This window comes from Schistocerca americana, chromosome 8 (assembly GCF_021461395.2).
Source record: "Schistocerca americana isolate TAMUIC-IGC-003095 chromosome 8, iqSchAmer2.1, whole genome shotgun sequence".
Lineage (NCBI taxonomy): Eukaryota > Metazoa > Arthropoda > Insecta > Orthoptera > Acrididae > Schistocerca > Schistocerca americana.
Genome location: NC_060126.1, coordinates 510,292,035 through 510,308,521, shown reverse-complemented (window position 1 = coordinate 510,308,521; position 16,487 = coordinate 510,292,035). Strand labels below are relative to the sequence as shown.

General features: G+C 44.5%; 1 protein-coding gene across 1 annotated transcript in view; it reads right to left on the bottom strand.

Moving 5' to 3' along the window:
- Positions 1-11,265: 11,265 nt before the first annotated feature.
- LOC124544654 (UDP-glycosyltransferase UGT5-like) overlaps positions 11,266-16,487 on the bottom strand; it is a 100,225-nt gene continuing 95,003 nt past the window's right edge. The window contains exon 6 of the mRNA XM_047123268.1: positions 11,266-11,644. Coding sequence (XP_046979224.1) covers positions 11,335-11,644 — 310 coding nt within the window. The 3' untranslated portion in view covers positions 11,266-11,334. The remainder of the gene's footprint in view (positions 11,645-16,487) is intronic.

The window sequence follows — 16,487 nt, the reverse complement described above, 5'->3', positions numbered from 1 at the left end:
CTGGTGGTATCGTGGAATGCTTCGTGCTAGGGCAATGCGGCGCCCTATCCCTACGGTAAATCACACCGCACACTTGTAACTGAATTCCACTGGTTGAAACGGGCGTCGCGATACGCCTATCCTCGCTGTGTTATCGTCCTCTGGTATAGACGCTCGTTGTGTACTGATCAATTGAGTGAGGGAGCTGCAACACGCAGACCCCTACCTGCAATCACACGAACTGGCAATCCACAACAGTTGCGCGCGGTTTTGTTTTTCTGTTTAAACTAAATTTTGACTCGAGGTTTCTACCCTGATTACGCCCTGCGCCGGCGCGTGTGAGTGATAGCGCAAAGTTGTCACTCTTCTCCCAATCGCGTATGTGTAGGTCGTTGCACAGCGAATATGCAACTACGCAGTGCTGCCAACTCACATCGCTCAGCGCGCTGCGCAGCAGGACCGCAAGCGGCACAGTCTCTGACTCACTCTGAGAAGCAGAGCTGTTGGTACCGCCACGTCTCTGCAGGCGGCGGGCGCGACCCCTGTTTGACACAACAGCAGGGCTGCCAACCCGGTACCTTTCTCGGCACTGCACGAAGGACGAGTGGTCTGCTCGCGGCGCAGTAATCGACTGCTGGTAGAGGAACGGTTGGCAGTGATGCATTGCGTCAGCTCGGCCGCGCTTAGCTGATCACAAACAAGGGACTGTGTGGCCGTGACGATACCAGGGCGACCTCCTTCCTCTCTCTTTTCATTTCCCCCACTCATCACAGCGCCATCAGCTGGATGCCATTATGTAACGGACGTAACGCCCTAGTTACCCAAATAGAAGGGAAACAGTTTGTGCGTCGGACGACAGCATAGGCGCCAAGGGTCGTGAACTGTTTCTCGAGACGGTATTCGTCACTATTACTCTACAGTTCACTTCTGCTGATAATGCAGCCCTAGCTGACACACACAGCGTATGGTCGCTCTGTGTGATATTTTTCTCAAGTCCCTCATTTAATTCGTGTTCATAGAACGAAATGCTTTTCGCAGTATACAGGTGCACATGTTGTGCAGGAACACACTGTGTCTTGAGGTTTCACAAGCTCCCTCGTTCTCGGTTCGTTTTTCTTCGAGTTAGGTGTCCAGTGACATATGCACGTTATAAGGACCTCCTTCTGCAACACGTGATTCCAGCTTTGCAAGAACGCAACTGTGTCCACGCCACTATTTTTATGCAGGATGGGACAACACCACTTGTCGCTTGCTAGGTGAAAGATTTCCTTCGAAAAAATTTTGGTAACGACTCCAGCATCTCTAGGCAATTGCAACATGTGGGGGCTTCTAGACTCCCCGACATAAATATATGTGACTTCTGATTGTGGGGGTATCTGAACTGTTCCTGATTTGAAGGATGACATGCAATGAGACATCGCTCTGATTACACCGGATTCGCTGCGAGCAGTTGTCCACTGTGCCACGTTGCAGAGGCAGCATGATGTTCAAATGGTAGACCAAATTGAACACTTGCTGTAACTTGCGATGATATCCTAACAAACGTACCAGAAACACCGTAAACATGTTTCTTATCGTTCCTCCCATTTTCCTGTACCTACATCACATTCTGGCTCCTTACAGTGCCATACTTCCACCTGATGATACAAAATGGAAGTATTAAGTTTTTCACCGTGCTTCACGAGCGCACGAAATAATGAACATACCTACGATGTTTCAGCGTCCTGCAACGTATACAGGCCGCACTATTGCACTCGGAACACGTCAAACAACCCTGTCTCATTGCGCCCATATCTTTAATTACGAGTAATTCGAAACTGAAGTGTCCCAAATAACGCAGTCGCCTTTCAAATTAAGTTAATATCGTTTCTAAAAATGGTTCAAATGGCTCTGAGCACTATGGGACTTAACTTCTAAGGTCATTAGTCGCCTAGAACTTAGAACTAATTAAACCTAACTAACCTAAGGACATCACACACATCCATGCCCGAGGCAGGATTCGAACCTGCGACCGTAGCGGCCGCGCGGTTCCAGACTGTAGCGCCGTTAACTGCTTGGCCACCACGGCCGGCAATATCGTTTCTTCAAACATACCTATATTAACGACACAACCTGTGAATGAACTAAACAAGTGGTTCTTAAGATGGAAGTCATTTTAAGATATGCTTCTAAATCTAAAGCGAAATATATATTTATATTCTTTGTATCTGAAGTGAAGGGTTCGTTGCCTATTAGCATGTACGTGGGAGAGTTGGAAAATAAGTTTCCCCCCGTCAACTGTGGGCAGAGTTGTGTGATATGGGCGAAAGACGACACGGCAGGTGAACGCACACGTGCAAGACACCGACACACCACTGGGTAAAGGTCGACAGCGATCAAGCAGATGGTGCTGTCGCAGTGGCTGCGCAAAGCGGAGGCCAGCCGCTCGGTCTTTTCCCGGAGCTGTGTAGAGAAGGTGCGTTTTGCAGTCGTGGTCAAAGGCGGAAGTGAGAGCTGTTATCCGCTGTGAATGGGCACGCGGAGTACCAGGCACAGAAATTCATAACCGCCTTGTTGAGGTGTATTGGTGAGGTGTGACGTCGAGGCAAATGGTGCGGAGGTAGTGCCAGCAATTCAGTGATGGACGTCAGCAAGTGCAGGACATACCGAGACCTGGACGGACGCGCACGACCACTACAGATGCAAATGTCAGCAAGGGGGATGACGTGATTAAAGCGAACCGGCGTATCACCATCGATGGAGTATCGGCAGAACTTGGAATCGGACATAAGCGGGCTCACAAGAGCATCCACGACATTCTGCGACACAGGAAGGTGTCAGCACGATGGGTGCCCTGCCAACTGACCCCGACACACGTGGAACAACGCATGGTGTTCAGGCATGAACAGCTCGTGCATTACCATGTATCTGGCAATGACCTTCTGTTTCGGATTGTGACGGGGGATGAAACGTGGGTCCACCATTACACGCTCGATTCGAAGGCCGCATTCATGGAGTGGAAACATCCTTCATTACCTGTCCGAAAGAAGTTCAAAAGCACTCCATCTCCAGGTAAAGTGCTACTCACAGTTTTCTGGAACGCCAAAGGAGTTTTGCTGCTTGCTTTTTGGATGATGCAACCATCAATGCTGCCCAGTACTGTGGGACTCTGCTACTCTGTCGAAATTGAAAGAGGTGATTCAGAAAAAGCGGCCTGGCCTTTTCAGATCTGACGTTCTGCTGTTGGATGACAATGCGAGACCTCACACGACGATGGCAACCCAAAACCATATTGCAACCCTTGGTTGGGAGCACCTACACCATCCGCCTTACAGTCCGGATCTCGAACCAAGTGACCTCAATCTGTTTCCGGATTTGAAGAAGACTCTCGGCAGAAGGCGCTTTGGCAGCAATGCTGACGTCAAACAAGCCGTTCAACACTTATTCCGTATGCAACGCCCTGATTTTTTTTCCTGGACGGCTTTTTGAAGCTTATAAAGCGGTACGACAAATGTCTCAATGTACTTGGAAATTATATAGAAAAACGAAGATATGTCTTATCTTTAATGTGTCAGTCTCTTTTTTTTCCTTTCACACACAACTCTCAACACAGTCGACAGGGAAAACTTATTTTCCAACTCCCCCTCATATACTGCAGTTTGCGAGGCCTATTCCGAAAGTAAGGAACGATGAGTCATGAGATGGAAACCACAGTGAAACTCAATATTGTTTCATTTTCAACAGTTAGCTACGCTTTCCAGCTTCTTATCTACGTAGTTGCCTCTCCCACTTAGCCTTTTGTCGTAGTGTTGTACCAACTTTCCAACACCCTCGTCACAGAAGGCTGCCGTCTGTGCTTTCCCCCAATTCTCTGCACTGATCTGCAATTCGTTGTCAATGCGAAAATGTCTTCAGAGACAGCTGTTAGAGATGAAACTCGAGGGGAGTCAAGTCCAGGCCGTGTAGTGGGTGATCAAACACTTACCATCGAAAACGGTGCGGGAGTGATCCCATAGCTCCTGCAGGTGCGGTCGAGAACTGTCATGAAGGAGGAAATGCATGACAGATATGTTATGTGGGTTGCTTGAAATCAGGCGAAATCCCTCGGTAGGCGCCCATACTTGGCGGGAGACACTGTTGTTCTAGGCATCGTTACGCGCTCTCTGCCTCCTCAGAAGTGAGAAGAGAGACGTGACGTTATCTACGGGCATACTGGAGACACTGCCCAACACATACGTGCAAAACCTTTGTCGGATTTACACTGTGGTTTCCATTTTGTGGCCAATCGTTCTTTGCTTCCCAAATAGCCCTCGTATTATCGAAGACAGGTACTGCAAACATGACAATAGCTTCCTATTTGCGCAACACAAAGTGTCGAGTTTTCAGAAAATAAATTTCATTTTTGAGTTCTACATGGATTTGTTTTGACAGCAGAGACTCATGTACAGTGTGACAGATACTGTATTTCAAGAATACTTATGTAAATGTTGTCCATTTTCTGCTGCTGTACACAGTAAATACACTTCCACAATTTTAATGTAATAAATTTATATTTTTGTGTGTACCATTTGCAAGAACAAACCACTAGAGAGGGTGCAAAATTCTTAGTTTGCGTGAAGTAAGGAATTGTTCTGATTATGTGACGGTTACCTAAAAAACAACATGGCGGGAGATGCAGACGACAAGAATCTGCAGGGATGTGGCACATTCGAATAATATAAGAGGTCATTGACATAAAGTCGCAAATTGGGTATGTCTCTGGAGTGAGCATTCGGATACGAAAACCAGAAGTTTTGACCATGACGTAAGCCCATCACTCCCCAGATCGTGTGTATAGGAACGGCACAGTTTGCTTATAGAATGTCTTGCAGAATTCGAACGACATTACAACACTAGTGCAAACATATATTATTTAAAAGTAATGTAGGTTTTTATTTATCTTTTATAGACATGTTATCAGTTTGCAATGGATATCTGGAAAGAGCTTGGCTTAAAGCCTTGCAGCGTGAAACACATGGTCATTTCGCTTATTTGCGACAAGAATCACAGCTCAAAAGCTACTATGTTTTGTTATGAGAAAAAGATATCGATTGTACCTGTTGGTCTTGAAGTTTTCTGCTGCACCTGGTAGTATTGCCAAATCTCCATCCTAATAAATTATGCCGCGATGGCTTTGCGAAGTCAACTTCATAGTCTGTCAGCGCCACTACAAGTGGGCCAGAAAACTTTGAATTTGGAGCTGATCTGGAACAAATTAACTATTCATACCGAACTCGGGTCGATTATTTTTTCCGATTTTTCTATATTTATTTTTCTGTCAAGGCAAGCACACACTGTCAGTTAACATTCTAACGTATTTACTCGCTCATTCAATGCACAAGTATCCACTACACTAGAATAAAATTAGTATCAGATGAAAAATACAAAGATTTGAGGGGCCACGCGGGGTAGCCATTCGGTTTAGGGCATCTTGTCATGGTCTGCGCGGCTCCCTCCGTCGGAGGTTGGAGTCCTCCATTGGGCACGGGTGTGTGTGTGTCGTCCATAGCGTAAGTTAGTTTCAGTTAGGTTACGTAATGTTTAAGCTTAGGGACTGATGACCTCAGCAGTTTGGTCCCATGAGACCTTACCACAAATTTCCAAGTTTACTTGAGGGAATATACTACAAAATCAACTAACTTTGAAGTGAAGTTTGCACAAATTTCTTACAATAAAATTGTAGCTTGAAAATGTTATATCACTTTTGGAGTGTAGCTTGCAAAATGAAATAACTAAGAGGCAGCAACAAATGAGAGCATATGGGAATGACACTCTTGTTGGTGTCTTATATACCAACATTCTGTTCCTCAAAACTACAATTCGTATTCAGTACACACACACATACACACACACACACACACACACACACACACACACACACACACACACACACACACACACACGCAAACACAAACGGATGCGAATCGCCGTTGGTTTCTTCAAGGGATCAGCCTTTATCCCCACTTCTACAAGCGTCTCCAAATCGAAACATTCTTCTCTGAAGTTCTTTGAGCACATATTAAAGTAATTTTAAGGACGAAATTCCTCTGTTTCTGTTTTATGGTACCATAGTTTAAACCTTGATTAGTCCTTAAAGAAATGTTAATATCAATTCGGAGCTAAAAATCACAGAACTGAATCAATAACTCTGGGAAGGAAAACAAATGGAATTAAAGTAAACTGCCTGGCTTTTGCGGATGAGTTTGCAAGGCTTTCAGAAAACCTGACAGAAGCAGTTGTTCAGATAAACCTTCTGGAAAAAACAGTAAACAGAACTGCTCTCAAAATTTCAGCTGAAAAAACAAAATTCATGACAAACATAAAAAAGCGCCAAAATTCGTAGAAACACAAATAGGTAAAACAGAGCGAGTAGATAAATTTAAATATCTTGGAGAGACCATACAACAGAATGGACTAGAAAAATCTGCAGTAGATATAAGAATTAACAAAACGGAAGGAGCATATGATTTGACCAAAAATATTTACGACAAGAAATGTATATCTAGAAAAACAAAATTAAAACACTACACCACAGTGGTGCGACCAGAATGTTTATGTGAATCTGAATCCCTAACGACAAACTATAAGAGGGACAAACTAGAGATACCCGAAAGAAGGATTATTAGAAAAATAATGGGTGCAATAAAAATTGCAGGTGGTTGAAAAATAAGAAGTAATGAGGAGATCTACAAAAATACAGAGAAAATATCTGAAGTAATGGCCAAACGAAGATAATCCTTTTTCAGACACCTCTACCGAATGGATGGAAATAGACTAACAAAACAAATATTCCTATATTTCTGGAAGAAGAAATCGACAATAGCGTGGACTACAGAAGTAAGGAAAGATCTAGAAAGAAACAACACCAAAGAATCAGAAATAGCAGAAAAAAACCGTTTTAAAAATAAAATACTAAATTTGGAAGGCTTTCAAAGCTCACACACTAAGTTTATTTTCTTTCTCGTAAATACATGGTCATACAACACAAAAATATCACATGATATTGCACCTTCAGTAGAAAGTGTTTCGATGTTCTTCAAGTGCCTGTTACAGTAAAACTCGAGACGACGTTAAGTAGATCCCTAACCGCCCATAGGGGTGTTGCCAGCTTTCAACTGCAAAGCGCTAAAGGCTGCAGGCGAAAACAGAACTGTGACATCTCTGGCGCCTTCCCACAGAGACGTTTAGAAAATATACTTACGCTCTCGGTTGAGGTAGACCCAGCCCACTGCAACTGTCAGAGATCAACTTAAGCCGACCCAGTATAGAAAAAAAAAGGGTTCAAATGGCTCTGAGCACTATGGGACTTAACTTCTGAGGTCCTCAGTCCCCTAGAACTTAGAACTACTTAAACCTAACTAACATAAGCACATCTCGCACATCCATGCCCGAGGCAGGATTCGAACCTGCGACCGTAGCGGTCGTGCGGTTCCAGACTGTAGCGCCTAGAACCGCTCGGCCACCTCGGCCAGCCCCAGTATAGTAAAACTACAATTATAAGTTCGTGGTACTTTTGTATAAAAAAGAACCACATCCTTCTTTCACGAATTTCTCTTTGCATTCCTAGCACGAACAGCAGTTCATAACTGCAATTACAGCTAAACAATTGCGTACAAACGGGGCAAGTATATGTAATAATTAAGTTTGGTTTTTGCCTAAATCGGAAATATACGACTCTGTGCCGTAATCAGGTGACAATCGCACCTCAGTACTGAGAACATGCGCAGTGGATAATGCTCTCTCCAGAGATATTTTTAATTGAGGTATAAAGCCTAGCAGTAGGTCATTGCTTCCGTTTATCTTCTGTTCTTCCCGTCCTCCTTGTGCTTATGGCTTCTTCAGTTACTGTGAGTCAGCTGCTATTTTCCACAGTAACATCCAAATAGTAATGGTGCTACATTAGTGATGAAAGTAGCGATGAAAGTTTAGGGGGAGTGTCTGAGACATACGTTTCTGATGAGTCTGTGGCCCACTAGGTTGTGTCTGAAGAGGAAGTATATAACAGTAAGGAACTGAAAGCTTCAGTTAGTTCACCCAAACTTCTGGTAGAAGAAAAGTGGTTTTACTGCTAAAGTTCCTTAAAGGTGGCAGATTGCACATTGTGACTATCAACTTAAATAGTTGACACGACGTTGCTAGGACAGAAATGGGACAAGACACTAAAATATAACGAATAACATTGATTAAGAGTGCTTCACGCGTTAAGAGGGTATGTGATGTTGCTTCAGTGATAACAAGGTCGATCCAAATTTACAAAGATCTTGGCGGTATTAGCCAGTTGTCAGTATGACGTGCCAAGTTCCATGCAGTGATTCGTTCGGTAGGATGCCATACATCCCTTGTATCCTCTCTTGGAGCGAGCTCTCCCACAACTATTATAACTAGCCCTTGATATGCTTGACAGAGACATTGGGGCAGAATTGGGGTCCAAGCTAGCCCCACACGTGGTCTAGCATAGACAGATTTGGGGACGTTACTGGCCACGGATGTGCCTCAGCCTCACATACACTCCTGGAAATGGAAAAAAGAACACATTGACACCGGTGTGTCAGACCCACCATACTTGCTCCGGACACTGCGAGAGGGCTGTACAAGCAATGATCACACGCACGGCACAGCGGACACACCAGGAACCGCGGTGTTGGCCGTCGAATGGCGCTAGCTGCGCAGCATTTGTGCACCGCCGCCGTCAGTGTCAGCCAGTTTGCCGTGGCATACGGAGCTCCATCGCAGTCTTTAACACTAGTAGCATGCCGCGACAGCGTGGACGTGAACCGTATGTGCAGTTGACGGACTTTGAGCGAGGGCGTATAGTGGGCAAGCGGGAGGCCGGGTGGACGTACCGCCGAATTGCTCAACACGTGGGGCGTGAGGTCTCCACAGTACATCGATGTTGTCGCCAGTGGTCGGCGGAAAGTGCACGTGCCCGTCGACCAGGGACCGGACCGCAGCGACGCACGGATGCACGCCAAGACCGTAGGATCCTACGCATTGCCGTAGGGGACCGCACCGCCACTTCCCAGCAAATTAGGGACACTGTTGGTCCTGGGGTATCGGCGAGGACCATTCGCAACCGTCTCCATGAAGCTGGGCTACGGTCCCGCACACCGTTAGGCCGTCTTCCGCTCACGCCCCAACATCGTGCAGCCCGCCTCCAGTGGTGTCGCGACAGGCGTGAATGGAGGGACGAATGGAGACGTGTCGTCTTCAGCGATGAGAGTCACTTCTGCCTTGGTGCCAATGATGGTCGTATGCGTGTTTGGCGCCGTGCAGGTGAGCGCCACAATCAGGACTGCATACGACCGAGGCACACAGGGCCAACACCCGGCATCATGGTGTGGGGAGCGATCTCCTACACTGGCCGTACACCACTGGTGATCGTCGAGGGGACACTGAATAGTGCACGGTACATCCAAACCGTCATCGAACCCATCGTTCTACCATTCCTAGACCGGCAAGGGAACTTGCTGTTCCAACAGGACAATGCACGTCCGCATGTATCCCGTGCCACCCAACGTGCTCTAGAAGGTGTAAGTCAACTACCCTGGCCAGCAAGATCTCCGGATCTGTCCCCCATTGAGCATGCTTGGGACTGGATGAAGCGTCGTCTCACGCGGTCTGCACGTCCAGCACGAACGCTGGTCCAACTGAGGCGCCAGGTGGAAATGGCATGGCAAGCCGTTCCACAGGACTACATACAGCATCTCTACGATCGTCTCCATGGGAGAATAGCAGCCTGCATTGCTGCGAAAGGTGGATATACACTGTACTAGTGCCGACATTGTGCATGCTCTGTTGCCTGTGTCTATGTGTCTGTGGTTCTGTCAGTGTGATCATGTGATGTATCTGACCCCAGGAATGTGTCAATAAAGTTTCCCCTTCCTGGGACAATGAATTCACGGTGTTCTTATTTCAATTTCCAGGAGTGTAGATAGGTTGTAGAGGTTTGGATGACCACTGACCTGTTGAAAATTAGTACCGATATAATGCAGCGTGTGACGGAAAACATGAGGAGGCAGGGTGTTCGTGATGCATCACTGTGCGGTCAGAGTACCCTCAATCACTACCAGCTGTGGCCTGAAGTCATACCAGGTGTTGCCCCCCCGCCCCCTCGCCCCCCCCCCCAATCCATGATGCCAGGACTAACACTACCGTGCCTCTCCAAAACACTGGGAGAAAGGGACCTCTCCGCACATCGTGACATATTTGCTGACATGTAGCTGGATAGTGAGCGGAATGGCAGTGTGGTTTGATAGACCGTGTAACCCATGGGAGCATCACAAGTTAAAAGGGATCCTTGATCCCTTATTCAGTGTTATTGTGAACACATACATGTAACGAATGTACGCAAACATCCATTATAGAAGTCTAAGAACCGATAGGACTGTGTGGTTAATATTGTTGCTCAGTTGTTAAAATGGCGGGAGAGAAATCAGTGAGGCAACGCCATAAACTACAACTGAACAAATAACCGGTTGCCATGAGCAGATCATAAGCAAAGAGTAGTAATTACACGAACTGGGGAGGGAGTGTATTGTCTGCTTAGCATGACTATAAAAGAGAGTTGTATAGCAGAATATAAATGAAAGTTACAGCAGTGTTTGGATCAAACACGCTGCCTACTGTTGTACTGTATGTTGACTGGATCACGCCATTGGGCAGGTGTGTGTATTATCAGAGTGGCGTGTGACAATTAATACTTGAATTTGTCCGGTGTATGTGGAGATTAAGAGTGGGTAAAAATTAAGTGCCTCTTATTTGGTGTGCAAAAGCAATATATATCTCTCTAATTTGAAAACTTAACAATGTCTCTAAGTGTGATGCAACCTATAATTCAATAAATAGTCGTGTGGAAGGATAATACTATTGAAACACTTCTGTCGTCTGGCCAGTTATCACCAGCCATTAGGCACAATAATAAACACAAAATTTAGGCTACTTTCATACATTTGACAATCAAAAATCAGCGGTGTTACAGAGTCCATAAATATTCTGTGGAAGCATGATAGTGAAAGATACAGTATTCTGTGTTTTTGCCAATGGTGTGAATGGCTTCAGAATATTTGGTGATGGAGGAAATTTTGACTGCATTGCCTTCAGATGCTATCCATATGCAAGGTATGAATGGACGCAAAAATTGGCTGTGGATCATGATTGAAGGCATGAGTGTTGCTTAAGTGGGTGGGTGGATCATCAGGGATAACAAGGGGGCGAGATTTTACAGTCGTGAGTTGAGTAATCATTGTTAGGTCCTATATTTGTACAAACACGATTTATTAGGTTGACTGAGAAATGTTCGTATTGCTTATATACGACATATAAATAATAAGACAACTATCAGTCCCTCTTGGTGGACTTGCTGCTGGTCCTCTTAGCTTTGGATCCGCCAGCAGTCCCCTTCAGTAGCCGCAGTCCCGCCCTGAACGCTGCTCTGGTGACGAGGAGAGCCAGCAGTGTTACGGCGAGCAGCGCCCCGACGACATCTAGCAGCAAGTACTGGTACCAGGCGAGGTCCAGCGCCGCGGACCTGAGGTGCGGCGCCCCCTGGTGCCTGATCACGTACTCTGTCCAGTAGACAGCCTCGTCCAGCGGCTTCACCGGGCGGTCGTTGAAGATCCTGGACAACCGCTGGGCGTTCTCGCGGTACCTGCACACCAAGAATCAACAGGTAGAGAAACTACAGGCCTGGAAATTAACTACAGCTATTGTTACTGGAATATAGATGATTTACCGTATATAATAGAATATTTATACTTCATTAGGCGTCACATACAGACAGTAAACCATACACTGTTGTCACTAACGGCTGTAGTCCTCCAGAGAAAGGATGCTTACGCTTGTATACAAATTACGTTTCTATATTTACGTATGTTGTATACTTTCAGGTTACTGACCGTTGGGCTAGCATGTCCTAGTCTTCAGCTGTCCCTTTAATTCGGCTCCTGTGTATCTCCACACAGTGGCCTATAAACTATTAATGGACGCCATAACAGACGTATGATTTTTCTACCCCTTATCCTGGTATGTGGGCCAGAAGACCTTTCTTCATGCATTCATTCTGATAGCTCTTCATTTGATACCTTACCTATCCAGTTAATTTTCAATATTACCATAGCTGCAGCCGCAGAGACTATTGGACATGCCAGCCACAGCAGGAGTTACTCTCTACAAACACGATTTATTTTAGTTTTGGTTAGCACAAGCTTGTACAAACAAGTGAATTGTGTCTGTGTAACTAATTGTGTTCACTAGTGTATACTAACTTATTCGACGGTTTTGCATAAGTCTCACTGCATATACAGGGTGTTACAAAAAGGTACGGCCAAGCTTTCAGGAAACATTCCTCACACACAAATAAAGAAAAGATGTTATGTGGACATGTGTCTGGAAACACTTAATTTCCATGTTAGAGCTCATTTTAGTTTCATCAGTATGTACTGTACTTCCTCGATTCACAATCAACATGTGTGGGCTGACGAGAATCTGCACGCAACTGTGCAATCACGTCATCAACACAGATTGTCTGTGAACGTTTGGGCAGGCATTGTTGGTGATGTCTCGATTGGGCCCCACGTTCTTCCACCTACGGTCAATGGAGCACGATATCATGATTTCATACGGGATACTCTACCTGTGCTGCTAGAACATGTGCCTTTACAAGTACGACACAACATGTGGTTCATGCATGATGGAGCTTCTGCACACTTCAGTCGAAGTGTTCGTGCGCTTCACAACAACAGATTCGGTGACCGATGGATTGGTAGAGGCGGACCAATTCCATGGCCTCCGCGCTCTCCTGACCTCAACCCTCTTGACTTTCATTTATGGGGGCATTTGAAAGCTCTTGTCTACGCAACCCCGGCACCAAATGTAGAGACTCTTTGTGCTCGTATTGTGGACGGCTGTGATACAATACGCCATTCTCCAGGGCTGCATCAGCGCATCAGGGATTCCATGCGATGGAGGGTGGATGCATGTATCCTCGCTAACGAAGGACATTTTGAGCATTTCCTGTAACAAAGTGTATGAAGTCACGCTGGTACCTTCTGTTGCTGTGTATTTCCATTCCATGATTAATGTGATTTGAAGAGAAGTAATAAAATGAGCTCTAACATGGAAAGTAAGCGTTTCCGGACACATGTCCACATAACATATTTTCTTTCTTTGTGTGTGAGGAATGTTTCCTGAAAATTTGTACATAAAGTCCGGGAACACTTTCACTTATTTATTGGACAAGAACAAAACATTGTACAGATATCACACATATGTCATTTTGAAGAGAAACCCTGAAAGTTTTTTTTCATGTTTATCGCCACAGTATAGTTTAGTGATTTGTCGATAGTCAGCGCTAGTCGCAAACATTGCGAATTCAGGTGCGGAGTGAGCTTTCTGCGTGTGGGAGTTCGACAACAACAAGTGCGCTACAGGTGTTCAATGGATGTTTAGAACCATGTACGGTAAAAAGCCACCAATAAGGAAGGCCATTTCCCACTGGCACAACAAATTCGATACAACGGATTGCTTGTGCCCGGCAAAGAGAAGCAGACGACCCAGTGAGAGTGAAATGAATATGGAACGTGTACAAGAGACGTACGTAAGGAATCCAAGGAAATTTGTGTGTTGTGCATCCCATGACCTCGAAATGGCTCCAATGACAGTGTGGAAAGTCCTGCGACAGAAGCTGTCTGTGAAACCATTCAAATTGGAACTAGTGGAGAAGCTCAAGGACGACGACATAGACAAGCGTTTTGAGTTTTGTTCGCAGTTGCAATAATTGAATGAGGATGGGGATGGCATTGTTAATCGCTTAATTTATGGCGATGAAGCCACTTTTAACACTAATGGGAAAGTGAACAGGCATAATCGTCGAATCTGGGGTACAAAGCATCCACACGAATGCATTGAATTTGAGCGTGATTCCCCAAAGGTAAATGTTTTTTGCGCCTTCTCACGTCGAAAACTGTATGGGCCATTCTTCTTCGCAGAGAGCACTGTCACTGGATACTCATACTTGGACATATTCCAGCAATGGCTGATGCCTTAAATGCAATCGGACTCTCCGTTCATCTTTCATCAGAATGGGGCCCCACCCCATTTTCATCGTGAAGTTCGTAGGTGCCTGAAAACGGAGCTGCCGCATAGACGGATCGGCCGTGCTACAGAAGGGGACAGCTGTTTCAAGAAATTGCCACCCCGATGACCAGATCTCACTCCGTGTGAATTTTTTCTGTGGGTACACATTAAAGATATGGTGTATGTACCGCCTCTACCACGTGATGTAGCAGAGCTCCGGCAGAGAATACGGGAAGCTACTGCCGCAGTCGACGACGCCATGCTGGGAAGGGTATGGCAAGAATTCGATTACCGTATTGACATCTACCGGGTCACTGATGGTTCGCGTATCGAATGTTTGTAAAAAGAAAGTTTCAGAGTTTCTCTTCAAAATGCAATATGTATGACATCTGTACAATGTTTAATTCTTGCGCAATAAATAGTTGAAAGTGTTCCCAGACTTTACGTGCACCATATATATCCTGATGTAATAAAGTATCATACAAACATTTTGCATACGTCCAACTAACATATGTCAATGGCAGATAGATAAAATAGAAAAATCTCGAAGACTAAGTGTAGAATTAGTTTGCCAAGGAAGAAGAATCATAAGACGTTGACTACTGAATTTTCATGAGGAAATCAGTAAGATATTATCTGGAACTCTAGAAGAAGATGATGCCTCTTATTTTAAGGCAAAGAGTGTTATGTTAGAGGGACAACAAAAACAGCTGTTGTGGTTAACGAGAGAGCATTCACAATAGAAAAAGCGACGCTAACAAGTTTCAGTCGGACATTACCATCCATAGCGAGAAGTAAAAGGCTCTGTCAGCATGCAATACAGTTCAAGAATTGCGCTCTTAGTAACTAACAGAGAGCTGTTATACTGATAACCATTAATGAGCAGTTAATTCAGCTTCCGTTCTGCTTTAATGCGCTTGATTGGGAGTATGAGTTGCTGAATACAGCAATTGTAAATGTGCAGAAAGGTATTCTGGAACCGCACAGAAGTAATCCTGTGCAAGAAGTCAAATATTTGGCGCTAACAAAAGACGACATTAAACATAAGAGATTCCCAATGGGAGGTATGATCAATAAACGATATTCACTGCTTAAAGTAATAGATCTTGATGTATTCATTGCTGGTAATGTTTTAAGTTGCACAATAAATATTAGCGTTGTAGACAGCAGTGCCTTTGAAACGTATTAAATATGGCCACTTCCTGTTGAAGTTTGTGCAAGGAAACATTTATTTATATATATAACCCCAGAGATGGAAATACTATTAATAGATGATGCTAAAAGACAATACGTAAAGCTGAGTAATGACCAGTTACTATGAAAAAAGACAGGTCAAAGTCACAGAGTATAGAAGCAGACGTTTGTTCTTTTGTCTCCATACGATCACAAGATGTACGAAGCAAAGATGTTACAGTCTGTTACGCAGACACCCAAAGATTTTACTCGGAAGTATTTAGTGATAAATGAAAGAATCTGGAAACAGATAAGGGGTAATGAGTGGTTATTTGTAGCACCAGAAGATTAGTACTTGTTCCACAGATCATGAATACGACACTTCGTAATGATGTGGAATGTGTCAGGTTAATAAAAGGAGTCTGTGAACCATATTACAATACACAAAATATTACATGACACTTAATATTTATACTTTTTTGTGTGGGGGTGGGGAAATTACCCACTTACTATATCCAAAAATTCATCTAATGAGTAGCAGGAGTTGCCATTCAGAAATTCTTTTCATTTCCTTTTAAATGCTATATGGCTATCTGCCAGACTTTTGATGCTATTAGATAAGTGACCAAAGACTTTTGTGGCAGCACAATTTACCCCCTTCTGAGCCAAAGTTAGATTTAACCTTGAGCAGTGAAGATCATCCTTTCTCTTAGTGTTGTACCATGTACACTGCTATTACTTTTGAATTCGTTCAGATTGTTAATAACAAATTTCATAAGTGAATATATATGTTGTGAGGCTGCAGTGAAGATCCCTAGCTCTTTAAATAAGTGTCTGCAGGGCGATCTTGGATGAGCTCCAGCAATTATTCTGATTACACGCTTTGTGTAATGAACACTCTTTTACTCAATGATGAGTTACCCCAGAATATGATGCCATAAGAAAGCAGAGAATGAAAATAGGCGCGGTAAGCTAAACGACTGAGATGTATATCGCCAAAATTTGCAATGACCCTAATAGCATAAGTAGCTGAGCTCAAACGTTCCAGCAGATCCTCAGTGTGTTTTTTCCCTTTCAACCCCTCATCAGTGCACACACCTAGAAATTTTGAATATTCTATCTTAGCTACCGATTTCTGATCGAAGTCTATATTTATTAATGGTGTCATTCCATTTACTGTGTGGGACTGTCGTCCTGTGTTTTGTCAAAGTTTAATGAGAGCCCACTTGCAGAGAACCACTTAA